At 39.7% G+C, this 27,816-nt stretch overlaps 2 protein-coding genes across 2 annotated transcripts in view; one reads left to right on the top strand and one right to left on the bottom strand.

Moving 5' to 3' along the window:
- URB2 (URB2 ribosome biogenesis homolog) overlaps window positions 1-27,816 on the bottom strand; it is a 147,397-nt gene that overhangs the window by 83,526 nt on the left and 36,055 nt on the right. The window lies entirely within an intron of this gene.
- Window positions 1,988-27,571, top strand: ABCB10 (ATP binding cassette subfamily B member 10). Its single transcript, XM_053973610.1, has 13 exons — window positions 1,988-2,351; window positions 11,750-11,950; window positions 12,294-12,496; window positions 14,120-14,254; window positions 15,650-15,796; window positions 16,552-16,687; window positions 19,052-19,147; window positions 21,605-21,814; window positions 22,078-22,157; window positions 23,917-24,097; window positions 24,339-24,382; window positions 25,849-25,883; window positions 26,423-27,571. The coding sequence occupies exons 1-13, from the start codon at window positions 1,988-1,990 to the stop codon at window positions 26,712-26,714; spliced, it is 2,124 nt and encodes a 707-aa protein (XP_053829585.1). The 3' UTR covers window positions 26,715-27,571.

Genomic DNA, 27,816 nt, shown 5'->3' with positions numbered 1-27,816 from the left:
GCTTAACCCGGTTGATTATATCAATAGTCCAGTCCAGTCATTCGGTTCCCACAGAGAGCGCAAAAATTATGAAATTAGAAGATGCAGGAAGAAAAGAAGCTAGAAAACTGTATGCTAGATATAAGAAATGGGGAAAGCTATACGAAAGAGAAATAAATACAGCTGGTTGACGTGGGCTGAAGCCCGGTCAAAGAAAAAGAGGGGGGAGTTGTCATAGATAGAGTTTGTTAAAACGGTTATGCAATGATGTTCTCAATACTGTACATTTATCTGTTTCCTATGTAATATTAAGAGCTAATGGGTTGTTGTTGAAGTTATGACTTACCTGTTTTATCTTTCTGTATTCAGAAACCCAGATTTTTGTAACCCTCTCCCTCGCGTCGGGTACTTCTGCCGCTGCTCCCTGAGAAGGTTTCCGGGTTCCCAAGATGCCTCGCGAAGAGTGCATATTAATTATCATATCTCCGGAAGTATTAAAGCCTAGATTATCCCTAGAAAGCGAGCCCAGAACTACAAATCACTGGTGTCCATGGGTCGGGGACATCCCTGGTAGCAGGAAGAGGGCATAAAAACATTCCGGGCTGGTCACTACAACTTAGAAGAAGCCTAAAGAGGATCACCTCCTAAGACTGCGAGCCGATTGACGAGTCTCGGACGTGTTCCGAAGAAGGTGGAGACTTCCGACCCTGCCGGTATCCGACAGGATCGAGGCCCTTCCTCCGTTCGCCGGCTCGAGGGAGCAGCGGTGGCGTCGCGAACCCCGAGCCCCCTACCCCTTAGGCTGAAATCTCTCAATAAAGGCCTGTTTGATTGGAGCACAAGGTCTCCTAGGCCCATTTATTTCAAAGACCATCTAGTCTCACCCCCCCTGCAATAGGCAGAGACACCTCCCACTGGATCAGAGCTGCATCCCAAGTGGCCTTAAACATTTCCAGGGATGGGGCATCCAGAACTCTGAGTAACCTGTTGCAGTATTTCACCACCCTCACAGTAAAGAATTTCTTCCTAATATCTATCCTACATTTCCGCTCTTTCCATTTGAACTCATTAGTCCTTCTAATCCTGTGGGCTCTAGCCCAACCATGGGCACATAAGGCCAGTTTATATAGATTCTTTAGACACCAGCCTGAGCATGGGATCAGGCACATGGTGTCCCCAAAAGGCAGCTCTCCTCTGGATGGACATTTTCCCTTGCTTGGACCAAGACCAAACCCATGGACACAGGCTGGCAAGGTCCAGTGGCCAGCCTAAGATGCAGGCCTGGAAGGGAGGAACAGGGGAGGGGGCCAAGTCCCTGCTTTCTTCTCCTGGGATCGGCTGCCTCAGCTCCCCTTCCCTCCAGGTGGGTCTCTGCCTCGCTGGGCAGGGCAGGGCAGGCTCAAACAATCATAGACTTGTTAGGGTTGGAAGGGCCTGCTGGAGACTTTTGAGTCCAACCCCATGGCAAGGCACGGTCACCTCGAGCAGGTGACATCCAGGTGGGTTTTTAATGTCTCCAGACAGCAAAAATCCACTACCTAATCGGACAGCCTGTTCCAATGCTCTGCCATCCTCAACGTAAAGTTCTTTCTCACACTGAGATCGGAACTTCTTAGGCTTTCAGTTACAGACACTGCTCCTCGCTGTCTCACAGGGCACCACTGAAAAAAGTCTGGCACCATCCTCTTGGCACCTGCCTTTGAGATATTTATACGCATTAGCGAGGCCCCCTCTGTCTCGGGCGCCATTTCGGCAGGCCTGGGCCCCCTCCCGTTCCTTCCCCGGGCCGGGCGGCGACAGAGAGCGCTGGCCGGGGCGGCCGGGAGGAGGCCAGCAGCCGCAGCCTTATCAGCGCGTCGCAGGCCGGGCCGAGCCCGCGCGGCCGCGGGTTCCCGGCCACCGGCCCATAGGCGGCGGCGGCTCGGAGGCGCCTCCTCCTCCTCCCGCCGCAGACCCGCGCGGCGGGGACCTGCGACCGCAGCAGCAGCTCGGGTGCCACGCCGGCCGCATGGCGGGCTACGCACCGCGCCTACCCTGGCTGCTGCCGCTGCTGCGCCGGGCGGCGCCGCCCCCCTGGGCTCGGGCAGCCGCCGGGGCCGCCGCCGGGGCCGCCGCCGGGTTCCGGGCCCCGCCGCGCCCGCCCGGCACGTGCGGGGCGCACCCCCTGCCGCCGCTGCTGCTGCCGCTGCCGCCGGGCTCCCCGTCCTATCGCCTCCGCCTCCTCCCCGCCGCGGCGGCAGCGGGCGGCGCCCCGCGCTCCGTGAGCACCGCGGCGGGCGCGGAGCCGCCGCGGGGAACTGCAGGCACTCCGTCGCGCTTTGAGGCTCGGAGGCTGCTGGCCCTGGCGCACCCCGAGCGCCGGAGACTGACAGGTACCGGGGCCGCCCCGGGGCTTTGCCCGAGCGGGAGGGGGCGGCGGGCGCCCCGTCCGGAGGGGCTGCCGGGGCCGGGGTGCGCTGCCGGGAGCGGCCGCCGCCGGGGCGAAGGAGAAGGTCGTGCTTCCCTGGAGAACCAGCCCTGCTGGCAGCATCCCAGCACAGCGCGGAGTCTTGGAGCGAGCCTTCCATACGTGTGAAAAGCTAAAAAATACATTCTCCCCCTTCTTCTCACTTAGCCATCTCTTAATCTGATGGTTTTTGAAGGGAAGGAAAAACTTTTGGAAGTTAACAGAACTCGGTTCCGGTTGTTTAATGCCTCTGTGCGTGTTCAGCGCTGCCTTCACAATCTACCTGCAATAAATTTGGGCCCAAGACTACATGAAATTAAGTAAAAAGGGGAACCTGATGAGTTTAATTTTTTTAAATAAATCGGAATTCTCTCCCCAAAGAATTTTTTTGCTTAAAACTTTTTAAAGATGTTTTGAAAATTGTTTATTTTCTAACATCTATACGGTGAAACCAAAACACTGTGGCTTAAATTACACCCTTAACACTGATATTTTCAGTGTAGTATAAACAAACTTTTCTTGACATTGCTTATCATGGGTTCATATGATAATAGCTGTTGGTAAGAAAACAATGTCAAATTATTATGTGCTTTGGGTTTTCTAAGGTATCTTTATTGGCAGATAGTATGTGCACTGTCTCATGAGTGAGAGGCCTGTAGTCTTCTGTAAAAATTTAGGTAGTTCCTAAATGGTGTTTGAGAGGAGAGGTGAGGTAGTTATACACATAAAGAGGTGGTTTGTGGAATACAAAATACTTTGCAGAAGATTTTATTCATAGTGGATATTCATAGTGGATATTTCCAGAGTTTCATTACTTGTTGGTATTATATAGCCAACATAATTTGGGTCCAAATGAATGTTTATAGATTTTAGACTACCTGCTGGTTTTACTGTGAAGTTTTAAAAGACTGTGGTTTTCCCATTTAAAATTAATCAAGTAAATAAATCAGTTATTTTAAGGCTGGCTTTTAGGACCCAAGGCTTCTAAAAAACTGAAAATTGAATTTAGTTCACTTTACTGAGCACTTGCTGCCAGCTTGTTTATTACAGGCAGGGTTAAGGTATGCTTGTTCGTAATTATGTTTTGAAATAGAGAAAAGCATCCTTAGTCTGTGCATTCTGCTGATGGTTTTATCTAAGTAATAAGCTATCACAGTTGCTAAAAACCAGTTACATGCAGTTTTGTCTTTTGAGATAATAAAACGGCCTGAATTAAAAGGTTTAAAAAAACCCTAACACAACAACTTGATGATATCAAGGTATGAGGTTGGAAAAAATATGGAAATGTAGTAACTGCTTTTCAGTGTTCAGTTGGTCTTCACTGTGGAAGAGTAGTGAATTTATGTAGGATTCTTCTTTATTGACACCATGCTTAAGGGAAAAGTTGTAGTTAAGTTGTAATTAGGTGGGGTGATGGAAAAGCTGGCAGGGAAAAATGCTTTTGGTCATTATAGAGTGCAGGGATAACAAATATGGGTAAAATGCATTGTAGGTGGTTGTAGGGAAATTGCATGTACCCATTGTATCTGAAATATGTTAAAATAGTTGCTTTTTGTTCCTGTTTCAGCTTTGTACTGAGAAACTAGTCCTTAAAAACCTAGTATGTCTGGGTTTGCTCCATTCAAAAAAAGAGGAAGGTTAATGGTTTCACTACATGAAACAATGAACCAAGGGTAAAACATTTAATTTCCTCTTCGATTCCATATAACTGTTAAGCAAATGCTGTGAGATCTCTTCAGAGGTCTACAGGTGCTGTTTAGTTCTACAGGAAGGCTGAGTTCATCCAGATTTTCTGTGTTTTATAGAACGGGCAGCTGGTAACATAGGAGTGTAGCAGTACCAGTGTGGAGTGCTGTGTGCCTTTTCTGGCATCTCACATGGCATGAGTTGTGATGGTCTGTCTGCTTCTTGCAGTTGTGAGTTGAAATTCACAGTCACAGAAGGTGAAGTGGTTGCCATGAGGACAGTGGAATACAGTGGAAGCAGAGGATGAGTTATGAGGAAGTTGAGCAAGCCTAGCTTCACCCCTCTTGGTGCGCTGGGGAAGTGGTGTCAGCTGATGAGGTGCAGGTACAGAGGTGAAGGTGACCTGCTCCCCTTGTGATTGGCAGCAGAGGAGAAGGTCCCATCTTGCTCTCTGCAGGGCCTCTTTACCATCCAATGGCTCAGGAAGAAGGGGTGTGCTCTGGCCCAGACTTCCCATGTGCTAGCACACAGCACCTCTTGCAGCAGGAGCTTCTGATCCTCTGAAGGGTCCTAGGAATGAAAATAAATGTATCAAATGTCATACTGTCCGGAAAAAAAAGTATCAGTGTAATGTGTTCCATGTCCAATTACTTCTACAGCAGGGTAGAGCTGTGACTGTATTTTAAATGGGACATGTGTGTCAAATTTTCTTGTTTGCAATTAAAGTGGTAAAAAGAAGCCCAAATACTATGGTGGGAATTCACTCTGTTAGTGACCATAGCTTTGTGTAGTGATTATGAAACATAAAGGGATTTAGGGATTTTAGAGGAGCTAAGATTTTAGTTAGAGATAAGCCTTACTAGAGTTAATTAAAATAAATGAGTAGGCCTTGATGAAGTTAAGAGTTAGTAGTTAACTAATAATTGATTGCTTGTCAACACAATGTTTAGTTAGTTGGTTTTATAATGAAAAATATAGAAACTGACAAATAGCTTTTAGGAACATAATTGTGGGCCTCCTCTGTTCTGAAACCAACTGAAGACAGGGAATGGGAGTTCTACCAAGGTTCATTTGTCATATTTGCATTGAAAAGGTAGAAAGGTCAGAATGAAGAAGACTTAATTTACTTTGTCATGGTTTGACATGGAAGTGAATTTTTTCCAGGAAGCTGGGTCAAACCAATCAGTGGTCAGGTTTGGATATTGGCACCTGGAGTGACCACTGAAAGTATGGACATGCCTCTGAGAACACAGGGGGTTAAAAGCAAGAACTGCCAGGAGAACTGTCTCTTTGGTTCCAGTCCTCAGAAAGTACAGACTCTCCCCTGCCCAGCCTCAGGCTGGGTGGGGGAGGGGAAGCCACGCAGCCTTGTCCAGGTAGGCTGAGGGGGCTGAGGGTCTGGAACCGAGCCAGCTCCTGGACGGAAGGGTGGAGATAAGCGCAGATGCCTTTGTTCCCCCCCCACAGAGGGAAAGTGACAGAGAGCCTGGCGGCACCTGGAGATTTGCCGGCAGAGGAGAAGGAGAAGGGGGGGGATGATGTCCAGCATGGGAGATGGGATGCTGGACCGAGATATCAGCCGTCCAGGGAGTCTGAACTTTTAACCCTTTCCAGGAAATGAGGGCTTTGTAAAATATTACTCCTCCTCAATTTGTAGTGGAAGAGAGACAGTCCGGGACCTGAGATGTTAGAAGAAGAAATATTTAGGTGGGACGAGATGATGAAGTAGCTTTTGGCTGGACTTTTCTTGTTAGCCATGGACTGAACCAAAATCTCCTGCAATAGAGACTGCATTTTAGGGGGATGCAGTGGTGACCCAAGGAGACCTGCTTCAGCTTCTAACAGCACAGGAATGGCAAGAACAGAAGAAAGCTGAGAGGGAATGGTGATGCCCTCTGTCTTCAGGAAGAAGATGATCTCTGTTCTTGGACCCTTGGCCCCAGGGGAAAATGGGGGGGACTGTAGTCCCAGGATGAGAAGCTAAACTGTTGTATCTTTGGGTCCGTGGCAAAGCATCCTTAAAGGAGCCCTATGAGCAGTCTGTCCATGCACGGTGGTGAGAGCACTGTGACATGGAAAGGAGAGTGTCACACTGGCAGATTTTCTCCGGGCAGTTGCCATGTGTGACAGGGAAACACAGGAGGTGGCAACTGTGTTTCCTGGGGGGTCTGTGGTGCAAGAGAGACTTCTCTCTCCCTTGATAGCTTGAGTATTGATTATCTGAAGGGTGGTAATTTGATCAGGAATCCCAGGTGGTGTTTCATGGTGAGTGTTTTAGGAATTGGGAGGAGGAGGGGTGTTTTAAAAGGTCTTCATCCTGGATTTAGTTTATGTGTTTTCTGTAGTAGTAGAAGTTTAATAAAGTTTTTTTCCCTTTGTTATTAAGCTTGGGCCTGCTCTGCTCTGTTCCTGATAACATCTCACAGCATTTATTTGGGGAAGGTGCATTTTCATGGGGGTGCTGGCATTGCGCCAGTGTCAAACCATGACAACTTCCTCATTTTGGGATCCCTCCCCATGAAAGGGACCACCGACCCATTTTAAGGAACAAACTACGCATGCTTAATAGCTTTTGAAATTATTAGTATACGAAGCGAAGAATGGGATGTACTAAATTATGAATATGTATTTGTGTTTTGGGTATTCAATTCTTGTGTGTATAAAAGGAAAGGCGCAGTGTGTATTTGGGAGCTATCCCACACGCTGCCCGGCGTCGCAATAAACACACACTTTCTAACTTTAAACTGTTAGAGAGGTTTTGTCCATCACAGTTGGATATCGGTACTAGATCAATATCCATACTTCTTTAATAAGTCAATTAGGAGTTTGTAAATCCCGTAATACCATCCAGGTTTAACAAAGGAGAGAAGTAGTTGTAGGAATTCTTTGGCCGATCTGGTTTAGTCAGGTAAGGTAAACGTGCATCTTTGATTAAGTTCAGGTCTTGGGGAAGAGGACAGCGCCATTGTTGGAATTATTAAATCCTGCTCTGTGTGTGTGAGACCACAAAAATGCCTTTTTAAAATGATCCCTTTTATATCCTCCTGCCTCTTTGTTTCTCCCCGTGAGAATCTGTCTGTTGCACTTTATCCAAACCACACTCGAAGGAAACAATAGTTGTATTGAATTGGAAAGTAAGCACGAGGAACTCCGAAATTTTTAATCCCATAGCAAAGTGTGCCTTTTCCCTCTATCAAACTTTATGTGCACCGAGTAAGGTTTGTTTTGTACACAGGTCTTCTTTAGAGGCATTCAAGAAATGTTATCTCAGATATTTTATTTCGTAATTTTTGGCAAGTTTGTCATAGCTGCTTTCCTACAGATTAAAATTTCAATTAAGTCAGGAGAGCACTGCCTTATTCATAATCGGATTTTATTTTACTTTAAATTTACACCAGATGATGCACTTCGGGTTTTTTTGGAAGGCAATTCTTGTGGTTTTAAAATCGCAATTCCTACTGTATATATATGTAGAGGTAACTCATTGTGTGTTTTCTCATGTGCGGTGCACCAATAAAATATAAGCTAGATGCTTTTTGTTGTTTCTCCCCATAGTTTTTCTTCTGATTTTGTCAATGTTTGGTATGAAAGTCAGAAAAGGTCCAAACAGCCTTGCAGCTTTATGGCAGAAGGTTTGTTTTTCTGTGTAATTGATAGTTTATTTTAAACTGGGGGTGAACTGTTAGCGAAGCTACTTAAGTAAGACATTGCAGAAACAATAGCTGCTTATCACTGTGATCAGTTAGGTGCTTAGACCTTCATTTCCTTGGGGAATGTTGTTGCTGCATTATTTGAACTGTGGATACGGAAGGAGTAATAGCTAGGTTGGTCTGACATGAAGACTGTCTTCTATACAGGATAAACGTGAACAAGTTAAATGCTTTATTGTTAAAGCAAAAAAAAAAGATAAAAAAATAAAGCCGATAAAAAAAGAATCCGTACTTTTTCTTCTAAACCTAGAGTTTTTCTGTTACTTTCTAGCATTTTGCGAACTGTATTTTTTTTTCTGAGCACAGTAACACAGTTGTTCTTAACAGTGTAAGGAGGGTAGTTCTAAAAAGTTCTTGCATAATAATAGATGCAGTGCAGTTGTCATGTATGAATTTACTTTAACACAGAAAGAAAATCACACCACTCATACCTAACCTATAACTGTACAGAACATCATTAAGTGCTCACAGTGTACTCTGGAAGAAGATTTTTATCTTGTAGTAAGTATTTGCAGAGCTGACTCTTTGCAGAGTTGATACCTTTGCAGGGTTGATACCCAAATATATTGTGGTCCAGTGTCCACCAAAAGGAAATGAACTTTATTTGACCAAAAAATGTAAAATTAAAGAACAATTGAAGAATATAATCTTCCTGAATGCACATTATAATGTGGTAGGTTTTATTCAGCACTCCAAATGCCCTTGTGGAAAGCCAGTCAGTGTTCAGCTTTAAAATTCCCCACATATTAAATAAAACGGCACAGATAACTGGTAAAGGACAGACATTCATTGTTACTGGTAGAAGGATATTTCTCACAAATCCAAAGCTTGTTTCTGACCCACCAGCTCCCCATATTTAAATGAAAACCAGTACAGGACCTAAAAGATTTCAGGAGGTAACACTCACAGCTTATGGAATAGTAAAATCTCGCTACTGTGACCTGTTGCTGGGTTACTGTGCACTGCCAGAACTCATCAATACCTCATTTTTCTGTCTTTTATCCCTGATTGGCTTGGATGATCTTAATTAATCTGTGGTAAAATCCTCATGTATTTGTCTTCAAAACAGCCCCTCACCAAACAGGCTTACAAGTATTTTGTCTTCATACACTTCCACATACTATACTATACTATACTATACTATACTATACTATACTATACTATACTATACTGGGTGAGAAGGGTCATCTGGTAAAAAACAGCAAAATTAGAAGCATTCACTGTCTTGGTGTTGGTTTTGTGTGTAGAAAATTAATTTATGACTCTTTGGAGTCACTTAGTCTACATTCTGAAGAGAGGTTTCTAACACCTCTGCCTTGTTATTGCTTGTAAATGTGGTTTGTCACTTAGCAACCTTGTCCTCTTAGGAAGTTGCAGGTTTGCTGTCAAGAAGCAAGCCATGTCAGCCTTAACGGAGAGTGTGTTGATCTTAATAGTGATAAAGGCATTACTTTGGGCAGTAATCTGGATTTCTGTGCAAGCAGACAATCAAAATGTTTGCCTAACATTTCCAAGAGGGTTGCTCAGCTGCTGCTGCAGCCAGCTTTCCTTGTCATTGCTTCTGTTGCCACTTTGAAGTCCTGGTTTTATAAGTTCAACTGATCTGCCTCACATTTTCTTTATTGTCATCTCAGAGCCTACAATAATAATTAATTTAAAAAATAAAAGAGTGTATTTTGGGTCTTTCTTTGGTGTAATTTTCTGGGTAACAGAGTAAGCCATGTGAAACTAATATTATAGTTTACTCCAACCTTTTTTTCTATCAGCAACAACCTTCAGTGTCACTGGAGTATCTTCATATCTGGTTGCTGAACACATTGAACTCTTCCCTTCTGCCAGTTATCACCATGACAGCTCCTTTGAATGAGGCAATGCAATGAGTGTTTGCTGATTCCTATTTTTTCAACTAGTCAACATTTTAAAATAAACAAAAAAGTGCAGCCACTTGGCAACTGTGCTATTTTCTAGTTGGTCTGCTGGTATAATCAACATGAGAGTTTCAATTAGGGAACCTTATTTTGCATGTGATTTGTGATTAAACTAATAAATATATGTATGTTGCCTAGTTCAGTAGTTTCAGTTGGCTTTAGGTACTAGTATTTGCTCTTCATTCAGTTAAGGCTGTTGGAAGTAATTACAGTGAAACCCGTACTAGTTTGAATGAAGAAGAACTGAAGATAAATTCAAGCCACTAGACAGAAACATATGAGAGGTTTAGCTATACAGTCCTCTTCCTTCTGTGAATATTTAGATCTGCAGTTCATATGTACTGTTCCATCCATAATTGGGAAATTGTCTGGACTAATGGAGACTGAGCTTCCATGCAGTACTGTGCTTATAATCAATGCTTTTGTCCATCTCCAGCTGCCTTGGAGACCAACCATCTTTTCCTGACAGGAAAAGTGGATTTTGTTGGATTTTTCCCTGCTGCTTCACAGCTTGAATCCACCAGTGCTGCCAGGCTGTTAATAAGGTCATTCATATATTTTTAGCTAATAAGTAATATCCTTTTGAGATGTGCCTATGGCATAGATTTTGCACCAGAAAGTTTTTCACTTCCTCCTCTGGTTTCTTAGAGTTTCTATAGCTTCAAGTTAAAGATCCAAATCCTGTATCTTTTGCACACTTGCTGGCTGGACTGTAACACAAGGGAAAGATTGCAAATAAATCTTGACTAAGAAGCACAGGCTGCAGCTATGCATTTTTTCTACTCTGAATTCTTCCTTATAAATACACGACTGTATTTACACTTCAAGCAGAAACTGAAGCAAAGCTTTCCATGTGTATGTGAAGGTGGTAAGAAGCATCAAGCCAAGTGTGTCAGGTGTTAGAAGTACTGCTTACAGCAGTGTGCAATAGGGAGGCTGGCTGCTGTCTTCAAGTGATACAAGAAGCTCAGTAGAATGGAACTAAACTTTAGGACTTTCAGCACAGTACATTTTTTTTCCTCAAAAACATTATTTGATAGTAGTTTTCCATCAATCGTATGAATGGTTGCTGTAAGCGTGTGGTTAGTTCTTGGATAAAATGTCATTGTTTGTTGTGGTTTTCATATCAAGTTTGTTCAGTTTTCAATTAAGATGTGTTTTTTTCTAGCTCTCAGCCTTCCAAGCTTGGCTTGTCTTTTTAGGATTAAACTTTGTTGTTGGCTCAAGAAATTTCTTTGCAGATTTTAATTCAAAAGGCTAAGTTTTGGTCCAGTGTAATTTTCATACTTTGTGATACACCTTCAAAAAGCTGGGTTATCCAGCAACTGGAATTCAAGAGCTCTGCTCATCAGCAAATATACTTCTAATTAAGACTTACACTATTTTTCTTTTAGACCAACAATAGTAAAGAGTAAAACAAAATGAATGTTTATAAAATTTAAAATAAAAATAAATTCTAAAATGTATCATTTAAGAGGAATTAAAATTTGTTTTTTTTTTTTTGGTTTCTGGTTTGCTTGGGTTTTTTTCCCAATAAAATTGCATAGTTCTCAGATCAGATCTTTACTTTAGTCCATTGTTACCTCAAAAATAGACAACTGGAAGCTTCCATACAGTGACAAGCATGAATAATAAAACCCAAACCAAACAGAAGTTGAAGGATTATGTGTGAGAATTTGGTAACTGTCAGTGTTCTCAAAGGGTGACACCTGTGAAAAGTTAACCTTTTTGGATGGTGCTGTTGAAGATTAGACAAGAGAAGTGATTCTAGGACTGTGATTGTATACAGAGGCTTTTCAGACTCTTAAAATATGCCTTGCCTAAGTTAATTTATACAGTGGCTTAAAATACCCCTTTCAGAACTGGGTGTAAAAGACTGCTGATTATTTCAATTGGCACTTGCAAGCTTAAGAGAAGTTTCAAGTGAAAAATCATTTCATTTGTACTATTAACGATCTTGTGAGTTCAGAATAACTTTCCTTTTTCTTGTTGATTTGCAGCTGCTGTTGGCTTTCTGGCAGTTTCCAGTGTCATTACCATGTCAGCTCCTTTCTTTATGGGGAAAGTTATTGACATTATTTATACAAATCCCAGTGAGGATTTCACTGACAGTCTGACCAGCCTGTGTGCCTTGCTGAGTGGAATCTTTTTATGTGGTGCTGCTGCTAATGCTACACGTGTCTACCTCATGCAGACTGCAGGTAAAAACAGAGGTAAAAGTGGTACTGAGAGTCATCTTGTTTTTCGCAGAGTCAGAATCTTAAACAAATTCTTGGCAATGGCCAAGAGATGATTTTTGGAATCGGTACTTTTTTTTAACCAGAGCAAAGGTAAACTAATAGTGTAAAGATAAGTATGCTGGAATGAGTGCTCATTTTTATTTACTGTTAGGTGAGATCTTAAAGATCTCATCTAACACATCTTACCAGACTCCCTTCCCTGTAATGTGCTTTGTTCAGTGCTGTGCAGTCCTGTGATTTTTATATTGTTGGTGTCTGTGTAAAGTCTCTTGTTTCATGCTTGACTGACTTATGTTATTGACAGGACAAAGAATTGTGAATCGTTTGAGAGCAACCATGTTCTCCTCTATTGTGAAGCAAGAAATGGCTTTCTTTGACAAGACCAGAACAGGAGAGCTGATAAACCGCTTATCTTCAGATACAGCCCTTTTGGGCCGCTCAGTGACTGAAAACCTTTCAGATGGGCTCAGGGCAGGAGCACAAGCATCCGTGGGGGTTGGAATGATGGTATGGTGGTCTCTTACTTGCCTGACACTACTTGTAGTTTCACATTTGTTTCAGTTCTGTTAGGTGAGCGTGAGTCAGTCAGTCCAGTAACAACTGTGTGTTCTTGGGTACAAGTGTATTTCATTGGTTATCTACAACAGATGCAGAGATTATTGTAATAGGTGATGTGCTATAGTCAGCCACTTGATGTTTATTCACAAGCAAAATTTGGAGCATGATGGATTGACATTAACTACTGTTTCTACCCAGAGTTATCAAGCGAAATGTAGTAGGCAAATCGATGAATTCCATTCTTACTGAAGATACTAAAATCAGTGATAACATTCCCATGGTTGCAGGTAAAATACAGTATGAAGGGCCTGATAGAAAATAATTAAAATTGGTTGATTCTGGTTGAGCAAAGGCAGCACAGCATATCTAATTAATGCCGAAGATTTTTACAAGTATTAGTATTTCTGCTTTAATCTGTCAGTAAAGAATATGTTTATATAGGAGCCTTGTTAATGAAGGCTTCAGTGCAGGGCATCAGTTAATATTCCTTGGTTGTCAGTTGGATTACATGAACATCTGACTTCTCTTGAGGGTTTTTTTTTTTGTGGCCTTAATTTTTTTATGTTTATGCATTGGTGTGGTAATTTCTGCTGTGTACTTGGAATTAAAAACAGACAGCAAATAGTCTCCTCATAAAAATAAGCATCCAATATTGTCATTATTAGAAAACTGTTAAGAGTTTCCACTGCTTCCATGAAGCTTTAAAGCTTTAATATTTTGTCACTGATAAGAATGGCTTTCTCTACTCTCTTACAAAGGGACTCTAAGGCTTTATCTTACCATAGATAAAATGAGATTACTTTATATAATGCATTCTGCCCCAAAATACTGCCATGAGACAGTTGTAAGAGGAGGACTATAAAAGCTTGCCAAGGAAAGGAAGAAGATATTATTATTAAATAATTATAAAGCCTATCAATTATGTTGATTTTGAATCTTTCTGGAGGTTTTTGTTTTCAATAAGAAAGCAAGTTGAAATTAAAACACATTAGATCTACTGTCAGTAAAATCTTATGAAGAGAACCTCTTTAGGTGCTTTAATGATGATCATTATAAGTGGTAAGTTTTGCAGCAATAAATTAAATACCCTGTTCCACCCATTCGTGGGTGCTAGGGAGTACTGGTTACTCCATCTGTTTGTTCCTCATTTACCCAGAAGTACTGTATGATATTTCTCTACTCAGAGCTTCTGTATTACACCATCTATTTAATAGTTGTGAAAGCACTTTAGAAACTGTGTAATAGCTTATGTCTTTCAGCATCCCCAAGAGATTTCCTGGTGGGCCTGTTTACTGGCAGGTTAAGGTGCTTGACTAAGACCACACAGAGAACCAGTGAGAAAGCTAGAAATTAAATCCAGACGGCTTTGTTCATAGTCCTTTGTTCTAACCTCCCAAATGCTGTGGAAGAACGCATATTTTGCCTGGAAAAAATTAAAACATGATAAATGAAAGCATGGCAGCACTAAATCCCTACTAGTTTTAGAAAAATAGCAAGCAAAGTTGCACTTCAGTACTCCAGGGATTATTTTTAATCTGAATGCTAAACTCTGACAATACTGTTTTCTTCTAGTTTTTTGTTTCCCCTAGCCTTGCTGCATTTGTTCTGAGCATTGTGCCACCCTTGGCTGTCCTGGCTGTGATTTATGGCAGATACTTGCGAAAGCTTACTAAAATGACTCAAGATTCTCTTGCAGAAGCAACACAGGTAACCTTTCTAGTTAACTTTAAAATTGCTCTAATGTATTTAGGTTAATATCTCTAAAGTTACAGATCTTCTGAAGATAATTGTACTGTTAGTTCAGACCCTGTAGTTTTGCACCTGAGTAGTATGACAGGTAAATGTCAGTAACACTTATTCACAGATGTCAAAAACAACCATACTTCCTTTGTCCATAGCAATATAACACAGAGGTACTAGGCCTGAGAATTTGGAAATGTAAGTAATTACAAGGAGCTTAGGCTTTAGCTTTGTGAGAGGAAAAAAAAGAATCAGCCTATGAAGTCCTGCGGAAGTTGGTACCTGGATTTGGAAACCACTTTTCTTGGATTACAGTTTTGAGCTTGAAGCTATCGGGAGCATAGTAGATGAATGCTTCCTTTGCTAGCAAGTCTGCCTCTGAAATGCATCCCTGATGCTTGACTTTACTGTCAGCTCTTAAATGTTTATGGGGCCTGTTTCTTAAACATTTTTCTCAAAGTCTTAGGGTGGGGAAACATTATTATAAAGCACAGAAATATAATTAGGAAAGCTGTAGTTAACACAGTCACAGTTGTCAGCTGTAATAAACTTGGGATGTCCTTTGTAGAACTCTGTAAAAGGAAGATTAGCCCTCCTCTGTTTGTCTTCCTCAGACTGTGTTGGTGGGAAGCTCATGCCTTTGTAAACCAGGTGTAGGACTTCATATGAACAAGCAATTGTTGTGTTCCATTCAAATTTTCAGGTTGGATGGGAGATGAAAGAAGGAGAATTATTTTTTTGTTTCATACTTTTACTTACAAAGGGGGACCTTGTTTTTTCTAAGACCATCACAATGCCCAGTAACAACTTAGTGTAATTGGTTACAATTGAGGTATTTTAGAATTAATACTTCACTGTTTGGAAGTTAAAATACTGAGCTGAAATGAGATATTAGTAGTTGGGCTAAATTAATTCCCAGCATTGCTTTGATCAAATGAGTGGAATTGTTTTAGGAAATAACTGCAGGCTTTTTTGCATGACTTAGTATGGAACAGAATATTCTTTATTTTTTCCCCTCCCACGTTGTTATTGCATATTGTGAATAGTAACTTCCCTATGGGTGTTGTTCACACTGAATTTTTTAGCCCTATTTTTATATTTTTCTGTCTCTGCTAGCACTTAAGACAATCTTGAGGTTTTGTTTTGTTTTTTTTTTAACTGCCTGGGCATGCAGTTTGCTTTTAACTTAAAAGAATTTTTAAGAAAGGGATTTGGGATGGAGAGAGGAAGGCATGAGAAATTTTCCAGTGCTACCCAAAGATAGGTAGATTAGTGAAGTGATATCAGTTTACCTTTCAGATGTTCTGTAATGTGAGCATTTCAAAGTGTGTGTCTCTGTGGATCTGTTTTGCTTCAATACAGTTAGCTGAAGAACGTATCGGAAACATCAGAACAGTTCGAGCTTTTGGGCAAGAAGTGGCTGAAATGGAGAAGTATACAAATAAAGTTGATTATGTGCTGCAGCTGGCTAAAAAAGAGGCACTAGCTCGGGCAGGCTTCTTCGGAGCAGTAAGTGTATTTAATGAAAGTAAGCCAACCATATTATGCAAAGTGTCAATTATTTTAAAACTCCCAATGATACTTAAAAATCTGCAAGTAAATGATTGAGAATAAATTAAACATACATAAAACTGTGGGAAAACTGGACTTAAATAAGTCTAAATTGTTGTGAAACTGCATCTCAAGATAAAACGGTATGATAAAGTTACTTTAAGCCTCAATTTCTGCACCACACCCCATAGCTGGGGACTACTTACCTGAGGCCACACCTTCTATTCAAGGAATTAAACCAGTGGAAACCTTCCCCTACCCTTTGCATTTAGAGGTTTGGCTCCCCAGTGAGAGGAGCATCAATGCATAGGAAGGCGGGGAGTACGCAGGTAGGGGAGGGAGGCTTGGATTTTTCCATAACTGTTTGTCTAATTGAATTCTAAAACTGGAACATAACTGCAGACTCTCAGTTCTTCCCTGGTAATGATGGTTGAGAATAATGTTTAGTGTTCTTTTCTGCCATGGGGAAGAAAAAAGCCAAAAATGCTGCTTGCTTTTTGAACACTTACTGGATAGCACAGTGCCACTGGATGTCTGGCTGGCTGTTGGCTGGCTTTATGTTAGAATTGTTGAATTTACCTCAGTCCTCCAAAAGTCTAGATACCTATAGTTGTGAGAGTTCTTTTCATTACAAGGAAAGTTCTGAAACAGCATTTTAGAGGATAAAATTTAAGATCTACGTGACAAAATCTGCCTTTTTCCTTTTTCCTTAGACTGGCCTTTCTGGGAACTTAATTGTCCTCTCAGTGTTATACAAAGGAGGATTACTAATGGGCAGTGCCTACATGACAGTTGGTGAACTCTCATCTTTCCTCATGTATGCTTTCTGGGTTGGCATAAGCATTGGAGGTATGAAATGGGAAATTAGCTTTTCTTCACTTGAAAGCATTACAGTCATTATAGGGGCGGGAGGGAAAAAGCTCTTAAAAATCTGACTTTCTAAAAAAATCTTCTGAATGAACTTCTCAAGAAAACTTTTTTTTTCTGAAGAGTTAATGAAAATAATAATCTGTAACTTAATATAAGCCTTCTTTTTCCCCAAAAGAAAGGTAGTTTTTTTTTCAATGTGTGCATGTGACAGTATATATTACTTTAATTTTCTTTAGTATCCAAATTAAGATACTTGCTGTATTGTGTAAAGCAATATAATATTTGGGTCTATGTTAAGCATACTCTGTTCAGAAAGGCATGTAACATTTAGCTGTAATTCAGTATAGGGTGTCCTCAACTGGAAGAGTAAACAAAGTGCCAGCAGAATACTGCACTCAGTGCTAACCTTCTGGTTTTCCTTACTCACTGACTCATCCCAGAAGCCCACACGATGTAATCTACGGGCCCAGCAACAAGCTGTTCATCTTTTTGTCAGAGCTGTCTTCATGGCTGCATACAGGCAAAAATGAAGATAAGTTGCCCAGAAGCTCTACAACGTACTGGAAGCATTCTTTTAAATTAGCCTCTTAATTCTGATAGACTAGGAGGGCAATGCAGCTTTTTCTTTTTTAAGACTAGGCCTGATATCATGGGGAGCACAAAGATGTGCTTGAGGGCAAAATTTAACAAACCTGCTTCCTTGTATATCAAATTTCCAGTGGCACCCGTTCCAACTACCAGCCCCCTTTCTTTTCTGCTTAAATCATTGAAGTTTGGTCAATGGAGAGATACCTGGCACTTTGAAAACATGGGACAAGCTGATATTAAATAAATGAAGATTAGAAGCAGTGCTAAAAATATCATTGAATTGACTTTCATTTACTATAAAAACATATTTTTAAATTCTAGGCCAGATTATTGTAGAATGTAGTTCTGCACAGAGCTCATTCTCATGGGGACTCTGAAGCAGAGGTGTCTTGCCACAAGAGGCCTGCCTTCCTAGATGCCTACAAGGCATATAAATCTTCCAAATGCTAAGTCTGCTCTGTATATGTCATCAATACATATAGGAGTCGATGCAACAACTGTGAAGTTCACTGCATCATCTGTGACTTTGCTCCTCTTTGTTGTAAGTTTGCTGTGTTTTCTTCCAAACACAGAACATGGGTTATGAAAAACAGAAATGTTTTCTAATTTGTATTTGCTGTCCATATTCTATAATGTTTTGTTATGAGTGGTTGTGGATTTGCAAAACTCAGTGTTTGAGTTCAAAGTTGCTCTGTGAGGCTTATGCCTTCCCCTGCCATGCCCTGCTCTAGGATGTGATTCTTCAGCTCTTTTTTCCAAGCAGACAGCTACTCACCATGGTTAGTGTTGCAAACTTTCAGATAGTCCTCAGCACCAGCATGATGAAACACCCTGCCTACACTTACAGACTTGTGACCTTGAGCTGAGCTTCTTGCTCTGCAAAAATAAACCAGTAAATCCATCATATATATATTTAGATATACATATTTTTATATGCACCTTCATTTTTCTGCCCTACTGAAATAAGTCTTAAGCACTTTACAGGAATTCAAAAATCATTAAATCAGTGTCTTTCTTTTGAATGGCACACAAAAATTTAAGAAATTGGGCATTTTATAACTATGTACTACTCCATTTTTAGTTCTATGTTTTGTTCTGTGTTTATGTCAGCTGGAAAGCCCTTCAGCCAAGCCACTTTCAAGATGATTCAGATATCTGCTAGGAGCTGGGACCTAGTACTATGTGCAGCCTTCATCCTTAGCTTTTGCTTTCTTCAGTACTATTTGAAGTATTCTGGCATGGGAGACACATTTCTTTCCACTGTCCACTGTCCACACATCTTCTCAAGCATCACTTCAGCCTTAGGTTTTGTGCCCTCTCTCTGCTGTGGCTGACTCAGCCAGGCTCCTCTGTATTGGTGCAAACCTATCTGACGAAGAGCATTCAGAATGCTCTGTTCTACTGAATGTTCTGGGAACGTAGCTGGTTGAATGCAAAGCCATTTTCCTAAAGTTGGATGCTGTTCTTTCTGACAGGTGAATGAAAAAGGGCATACATAAGCTGAAGTGTATTAACATTTTCTTTTCTTCAGAGTGGTTTGTTTTACAGATATAAAGAAGAATGGTGAATAAGGGTTATTGGCAGCTCTCAAATGAGACTAGATAGGATTTAACAAGTTTAACAGTTTGTTGGAATAAAAGATCCTCTACATATCTGATCCTTCGACGCTGCTGCTGAAAAGTATAATGCTAATTTTATCTCTTCTATGTCTTCCATTGCATTTGGATGCATAATACTGTTCTGCTTTTGGTTTAGGTCTTAGTTCCTTTTATTCTGAGCTCATGAAAGGACTAGGTGCTGGTGGACGTCTGTGGGAACTTATTGAAAGGAAGCCCCAACTTCCATTTAATGGTGGGTTCTTGGTTTGTTACTATTTAAAGGTTGATTTTGTCTTATGGGTCAGCAATACTTTAGAAGAGTGTGTAACACTGACGTTAAGTACTGACTTACATAATTTTCAAATAAATTATATATAGTTATAATCCTTCTGACTTTACCTAAGTATGAAACAGATGATGAAAAATTACTTTAATAAAAAATTTTAGAAGACAAAATTTTAGCTTAATTAATTACTTTTGGTTTAATTATTTTTTATTTATTTAATTCAGAATATGATTTTAAATCATATTACTTTCTAATTTACGTGACTGAGGACATGGTCGTTTCTAGCTTTTTGGAATTTCTTGTTGATGTCATCACTACATCCTCTTGATTCAGCTTTAGAGTGAAAAGAGTGGAAACAAGAAAAAGGAGAGGAGGGAGGAGCTCTTTGAGATAGCTGTATCTCATATTTCCACTGAATGGTTTACTGCGCTTGTCTCTAATGGCTAAGAAATGATCAGAGAAGCTTTCAAAACCAAGTGGTTTTCATTAAGAGTGTTGCAAGCTTAAACATTTCATACTGATCCAGTGAAAATCAGCCTGTAGTAAGACAAGTTGATATGAATCCTAACTTGCAAACTCACAGTTTGAGGCCTTTCAGCAACACATACTAAACTGAGTTTTTGGGTTGTTCTGCCATAGGAATCAGGGACTGAGGTATGACTGGGGAATAAAAGGAAGTAAAGGGTAGGGCTGATAGGGGGACTTATGCTTCTTGGAATAGTATGGATGTGCAGCTACAGCAGGTGTTGCTTTTGGAGTGATTTGCACCTTTCTCCTTGCAGTAATAGTATCCACATTTCTTCCTTATTTGAGGGGGCAAGATTTTATTTTTGCAGACTCTCGTTGTTGTTGGTGACAACAGATATCTTGGGAACAAATAATAATGTCTTTTTTCTTGTGTCTAGAACCCAAACAAGAGACAAGTACATAGCTTTTAGATATTTTTACAGTGATATATAGAGGAAGGACTTGTGGTCGCAGACTTCCTGTATTGCAGTAGATTCAGTGTTTCGGGCCATGGATAGACTGTGCAATAACTGGAACTGAGACTTAAGATAAGTGATTGCTTGCTACTGTGGTAATAATAAGGGTTATGCTGCTAACACAGGATTTAGCAAACACATTTATTTTCTGAAAAGGAGGTTTACAGGCTATTGTGGAAACATTACAATGTGTATGTCCATCGGTTAAAGTCAAGGAAGGAATCTGGAATTGTATGCTCTTGCCTTTTCCATTCCAATGCTACTATCATTAAACTGAAAGCCTGGAGAAGAAATGAAACCTGGAAAAACAGAGCAGAACTAGTGAAATCTTGATTGCTACTGATGGGTATCTTTGTTTCCTACCCACATTTACTGTTTAACCAAATACAGGCATATGCTACCCTATGTTGTGGCTGGTTGGGAGTTAATTGTGTGCTGCATCTGAAAAGAATTAGGGGTTTGAGCTGTGCTTCTCCAGCACAAACAAACATGACTCGGGTATTGCTCTAGTACTGCCAGTTTTTACAAAGGTGGTGGAAACTTCATATTTTGGGAATTCAGTGCCACTGTCCAATTAATTTGCTTCATATGGATACATGTCACTGGGTTTTAACAGGGCTTGAAGAAATTTTGTTTCTTTGTCTTAACTATTTATCAGCTTTTTCTAGTAATGGTATTAAGATAATTATTTAAGTCAAATGCTGTGTTCCAGAAATAAGCTAGTTTTATTTAACTTTGGTAGTTGTTAATTCATAGTGGTTTTTCATGGAAAATTTCACAAAGTGAAATTTTCATTTCAGTGAACTGTTGCCCAAGAGTTAGACCTCTAATTGGTATTTGAATTTATTAAATATGCTTCCCACTGAAAGAAGAAAATAAAACTGAAAATCGTCTGTTAGTGCAACAAACCTAGCAGCAGCTTTATTCCAGTGACAGGAACTGCTCTTGTTCAGAGGAGGGTGCTTCAGGTGACTTTTGTGGCTTGGTGAAAGGGCAATAAATGATTTGCAGTGTTTATCTTTTTGTGTTCTGTGGTAACAGGACTTTGGCCTTCACCAATGCCTTTTTATTTCATTGCTCCTAATTTACAAAGCTTTAATTGTTTATAGTATGTTCACTAATTCAGATCATTCTATGAGAAGTGATTGTTGTTAGTGGTTAGGTATTAGCAAGATGCAAATTCTCCCTCTTGCTGTAGGTAGCCTTACAGGTTCTGTGCTGGTGAGCAACCTGAAATTACATTCAGGAATGATTGGTATACCACACTGATTCTCTCATGCCTGAAATATAACCACTGTGGTCCTGAATTGTGGCTTGCAGTTATCCATAGATTGAATGTGGAGATAGATCCTCTATTGAATGTCTGTAAAGCAAGTTCAAGGAGGGCTGAGCTAATTTTTGTTTCTGTTCACATTTCTGAATTTTATTTTTTGTTATATAGAGGGAATCACATTAGGCAAAGACGTATTCAGAGGTGCTTTGGAATTCAAAAATGTTGAATTTGCCTATCCAACACGTCCAGAAGTATCAATTTTCAAAGATTTCAGCCTTTCCATTCCAGCTGGCTCTGTTACGGCTCTCGTTGGCCCAAGTGGTTCAGGGAAATCAACGATTGTATCCCTTCTGCTGCGCCTGTATGATCCTATCTCAGGTATGGTTTGTGTATAGCTCTCATTTGCAACAATTAATGCTTTGCATCTCAGATCAACCTCATAAACAGTTGGGTTTCCTGTGCTTGAGGTCCATGTCTCCTTCTGGAGTGTATGGTTACCTTGTGGTGGCGCCTGCATAGCTTTGCATTTCTGATCCACCGGTACAGTATGTGATTCCCCAGGGGTTGTCATTCTCAGCTGTTCGTTTAGACTCTTTCAGTACATGTCAAACACACTTGACTTTATTGTTTCCTAACTTAAGGTACTATCACTGTTGATGGCTTTGATATCCGTCAGTTAAATCCACTGTGGTTCAGGACAAAGATTGGAACAGTAAGTCAGGTAAGAAAGAAAAAAAAATCCAAGTGGATGAAATAATTTTATGATCAACTAGCTTTTCCTCACTTTCTTTCTTTTTAAAAAGACATAATCTTGCTTCTCAGTGAAATCTTTCCATCTCACCATAAGTGCTGTTGCTGTTTAGAACATGCTTTGTTCTAAAAATAACTATTTAGAGCTAGTTCCAGTATTCTGTAGTCTGTTTTTACATAATCACAGAGATCCAAAATGTTAGTTTAGAAGAAAAGTGTGCATGTGGAGACTGGAAGGTAAATTGCTGTAAATTGTGTAGGTATGACCAACCTAATGCTTGCTATAATTTGTTGAAGAAAGTAACAAAATTCTTAACACTTAATTACCTTTTGTATTGATAGAAGTCAGACAATCATATTTTACACAGCCATTTAAAAAACTGACCTTCTGTGCTATGAGTAGTTTCCAGGAAATCATAATTTCCATTAGGAAAGCATGAAAATACAGCACAGTTGGCACACACTTAATTTTATAGTGTCACCTTCCTAGCAGCCTCTAGACTCTGGAAGTCAATGGTGTCTTAAAAATAAGCTATTTCATAAATTAAAATGTTCATTCCCTCGTCTCCCCAGATACTTCACAGTATAATTATCTGTTAGGCTGATGTTCTGGTTAATGTTCTATCTTAAAATAAGAGTAACTGAGTATTTGTTGCATTTCAAAACAACTTCTTTATGTAATAATGCCACCAGAAGCTTTTGTGCAAAAATTATTTCCCTGTTGTCACATTAACACTTTTCTTTTTGAAAGAATCTATTCCATTTAAATTACCAGTAGGAGGTCAGTACTGGTATTCAAAGAACATGACTCTATTTTTTAAACAGAGCTCACTTTGCCTTGTTTCAGACATTTTCCCATTGTACATCACTTGTCCTATCTCACAGTTCTCTATTACAAGCTTAAGTACAAATTAAATGCACATAATGCCATAAAATCTGTGTAGAGATTGAGAAAAGAATCATCATTGTTGCAAATCACAGAATAGTTTGGGTTGGAAGGGACCTTTAAATGTCATCAAATCCAATCCCCCTGCTTTGAGGAGGGACATCTTCAACTAGATGTGGTTGCTCAGAGCCCCATCCCTGAATGAGCCTAAGTTAGAATGTTTCCAAGGATGGGGCATCCACCATCTCTGGGCAACCTCATCTGGTGTTTCACCACGTGCATCATAAAAAAAGTCTTCCTTATATCTAATCTAAACTGACCCTCTTTTAGTTTAAAACCAGCATCCCTTGTCCTATAACAACAGGCCCTACTAAAAAGTCTGTTGCCATCTTTCTTAGAGCTCCCCTTTAAGTCCTGAAACACCACCATCAGGTCTCTCTGGAGCCTTTTCTTCTCCAGGCTGAACAGCCCCATCTCTCTCAGCCTTCCCTCACAGGACAGGTGCTCCATCCCTTCCATTATGATGATATGTGGCAAAGGAAGGCCTTTTGATGTTTGAATGTGTAGCTCTTCCTAAATTCTTCCTGAAATACTAGGAATTGAGAGTTATGTTTTGTCAGTTAAAAAAGCAACTTAATTTTTAATTGTTTTTCACTGTCCATTTTGGTGTTAGGGGAGGAGGTTTTTTATTAGTCTTTAATTCAATTAACTCTAGCTTACATATTATTTTAATGGATATTCTAAGTGGGAGCTTTTAAGTGGGATTTATGTTATCTGACATACTAGATCACACATGCATACAATTACAGATCTACCATATTAATTATGTGTTTGCATTTGTCAGGAACCAATTCTCTTCTCCTGTTCTATTGCTGAAAATATTGCCTATGGTGCAGAGGATCCTTCTACTGTGACTGTAAAGGAGATTCAGAAAGTTGCTGAAATAGCTAATGCTGCTAGTTTTATCAGAGATTTTCCAAAAGGGTTTGACACTGTAGTTGGAGAAAAAGGCATTTTGCTTTCAGGTACATCTTTATGTTGCTTATTTTAAAAATCTTGATGCTATTGAGTGATGTAAAAATTCCATTGTTTTTTGTTACCACTTGTTTCTCCAAGCTGTAGCCTGCCATAAGGATTTAGAGAATCCACCCCTCACCTCCATTCCCCACTAAAGTACATGGGCCTAATTCTGCTCAGCCCAGGCATTCAGTTAAAATTACCTGACATCTGTTTTCCTATTTCAATTTACTGATTATTTTTCCCCAGGTGGACAGAAGCAACGAATTGCAATTGCTCGAGCTCTGCTCAAGGTAAGCCAGCCCCCAAACAAATATTTAGCTACTTCTTGGAGGGAGGCAGGAAGGATTAACAAGGAGGAGGTATTTCAATGGGAGAGATAGGAAAATATTTAAAAAATGGAAAACTGTATCTTTTATGTTAATGAAGTTTGAAAGGGCTGAGTGGCTTAACTAATGACAACTTACTAAATGTCAGTGCTTCTCCCTATCTTTCAGCCATGTTTCTTGATAATTCTTGCCAAGACTGATGTTAAATCATTGTATAATGGCCCACTTCCATAAGATGAGGTCAAGGATGAAAGAAGACTTTAAGAATGTGGTACTATTAAAGCATATATGATGTCTGTGTTCAGAGCTCTGTCATTCATGGGTTAATTTTTCTGGGTTGCAGTTTACTAGGACTTCTGATGCCTTGGCTTAGCTTTGAGGGGAGGTGGCCTGGATTTGGAACAAGGTGATATTTCAGGCACAATGTAGTATCATGTTTTTCTTCAAAGATTGGTATCAGTCTAGCTTCAGGGCAGGCTCTGTGCTGCACAATTTGAGGGCGCTTCTGAGGATCAGAACAACAGAGAGTTTGATTCAGGGACAGCCACGGGGCCTTGCAGGGAGGCAGTTTGGTGTTGATGCTCAGCTGGAAGTTTTGATCCTTGCTGAACACAGTTTACATTCATGTTATGCCACAGAGGTGTATGTAGCATCCTGGCATGCCCAGTTCTGCTAGATTAATAGGAATTTCATTATACCTGTTCTTGTTACCACAAATGCTGAAAAGCTGATTGTATTTCAAGCCATGCATTTTACATGGTTCATGGGATTAAAGACTTAATTTTGTGGAAGTAAAAAGGTTGTAAAAAATAAATGAGTAGTTGATATACTGGGATATGCGGGAGTGCAGTGGAGTCCTGTCTGTCTCAGATAAAGTTTAAAGCTTTTACTCTCAACTTTATCAGGGAAGTTTGGGTTATTTTATGTAATTCATTAGTGAATTCTTCTAAGGGATGTGAGTGCTGGCAATTTTTTTTTTTATAATCTAACTGGGAGAAGTTCTTAAATGCTAGTTCTTAAGTAGTATGTGTTTTACCTGTGAGTGAAATACTGCTTGTTGGTAGGGCTTTGTTACTTTCAGTTACTAAGACAGTTTTATGTAACAGACTGACTGCAAGCAGAGGGTAGCTGAGCCTCTGTGAAAGAGCCACATCAGAACATAGAACTTTTGACCACAGTGCTGCCAAGAATGCCTTAAAAATCATCTCCCCCCTTTTGTTTGGAAAATTTGAAAATTGAGGAGTGTTGTTTGTTTTGTCCTCTTAGCATTTAGATTTCTTAGAAGTAATGCTTTGAATGACGCTCAGTTCTTTTGATGAAGTAGGTACTCTTAATTGGAGTTTTAAGCTATATGAATCCTGTTCTCTATTGACATAAACATTCAGATCTTGTTTAATTGTTACTATAACCAATTTTACTTTCTTTTTTAGAATCCTAAAATTCTTCTGTTAGATGAAGCAACAAGGTAAGAAGAAAAAGAAATAAAAACTTAGAAATTATGTACCTGTAAAACTCAGATTTGGGAACTCTTTCTCTCTCTTTCTCTCTCTTTCTGTCTCTCCATATCATTATACATTATCTAGGTTTATGCAAAGCAGAAATGATAGCTGGTACATTGTGATTTTTCATTGAGTTAAAATCATACTATGTAACATGATTTTGAAACATCTACTTAAGGCTTTTTTGGCTTTGTAGTTTAAGCTTAGATCCTAGTGTAAAAGAGATAGGCTTATTGTGCAGTGTAACTGATTTTTTTTTTCCACCAACTTACTTTGGTGTTATTTTTCAATGGTTATATTTGCATATGAGAATATGTCATGCCTGCAACTTGGATGTGAGCACTGAGCATGTTCATGAAACTTTCCTGCAGTTTCAATGGTTCATCTTCACCACAAATAAAGAGGGTTTGCAGTTTTGGCAAAATAAGCCTCATGCATACAAAACCAACCTGCCTTACAATAACAAATATCCTCCTCTTTCCCATCCCCATCCGTTTGTTACTAGTGCTTTGGATGCTGAAAATGAGTATCTAGTGCAAGAGGCTCTGGACCGGCTGATGGAAGGGAGGACAGTCCTAATTATTGCTCATCGTCTGTCTACTATTCAAAATGCGGATTTCGTGGCAGTCCTTGGCCAGGGTAAAATTCTTGAATGTGGGAAACATGAGGAACTACTTGCAAATCCAAATGGACTTTTCAGGAAACTAATGCAGAAACAAGCTTTTCTTCAGAATAATGATAGTTTTGCATTAGATTTACAATCCAGAGAAAAGGATATATTAAAAGAAAATGTATGAGACAATGTATGAATAATTACAAACTTCAAAGACTATAACTTATGTTTCAGTTATGTAAATGTTATATTTTTCCAAAATGTACAAAATATTCTTTTGAAACTTAAATGTGTTTAAATTTTTTATTGAAAGCTTTTTAGTAACTATTGTAACTTTAAAAAATATCTGTCATACTGAGATAGTTTCAGGGCATAGATTTTTCTGCTTGTGTTACTTCGAAACTGTCTAGAATCTTGTTTGCTGTAATGCACTGTATGAAGATGTGCTCCATTCTCAAGTTCAGTATTTTAAAGGTAATTAAATTACAATCTTATCATTTTCATATCATTGTTTCTCTCTTTCCAAGGAACTTTCATGTTTTGTGCTTGTCATTAGTCTTAAAACGCTGGAATTCAAAAATGCATGACACACACTCTGAAAGTTATGTCTGACTTCCACTGCACTGTCCTTCCAGATACTGTTTGTTCTGAGATGTGATTATGTGTTCTGAATTTGACTATGATCCCCATCTACAATTCCTGTAGAGAATTACATATGAAAACACATTTTAGAGAGTATGAAAGCACAAGTTGGAGGAAAGTTCTTTAATAAAACAAAAACCCAATGGAAAAAAAGGCAACCAAACAAAAAAACTGACTTTACAAAAGGACAGAGGAAGTGTATTACTATATGAAGTCACATAGGAAAATCTAAAATTTTCATGCATTTTCTTCCCTTTTCTATTTTCCCATGTCTTTAGTTTCACTTCCTTTCTAAGATGACATCTGAAAGAACATGCCCTCCCATATATGTTTTAGTCCTTTTTAAGGCATATGTAAGTTTTGTATTGTTAATTAAAATTTCAGTGATAGAAATCATGAGTTTTGCCTAACTACTTTATTAGAAACAACTAGTAAACAACCTTTTCAAGGACAACTAGTAAAATAGCAGCATTACATTAATTTGAATAACTGCAGGGGGATATGTTTGAGAGTGAAGAGTTTGCCTCATGTTTCTGATTGAAGAGTCTCTTTCAATAGAATCTCTGAAGATGCGAAACCCCACAAGGAGATTTTACAAAGCTAGAAACTTCCCAGGTCACATTAAAACTCATCCATGCTAGGAA

Source organism: Vidua macroura, chromosome 3, assembly GCF_024509145.1.
Source record: "Vidua macroura isolate BioBank_ID:100142 chromosome 3, ASM2450914v1, whole genome shotgun sequence".
Taxonomy (NCBI): domain Eukaryota; kingdom Metazoa; phylum Chordata; class Aves; order Passeriformes; family Viduidae; genus Vidua; species Vidua macroura.
Note: the sequence above shows the minus strand (reverse complement) of the source record. Positions and strands in the feature narration are given on the sequence as shown.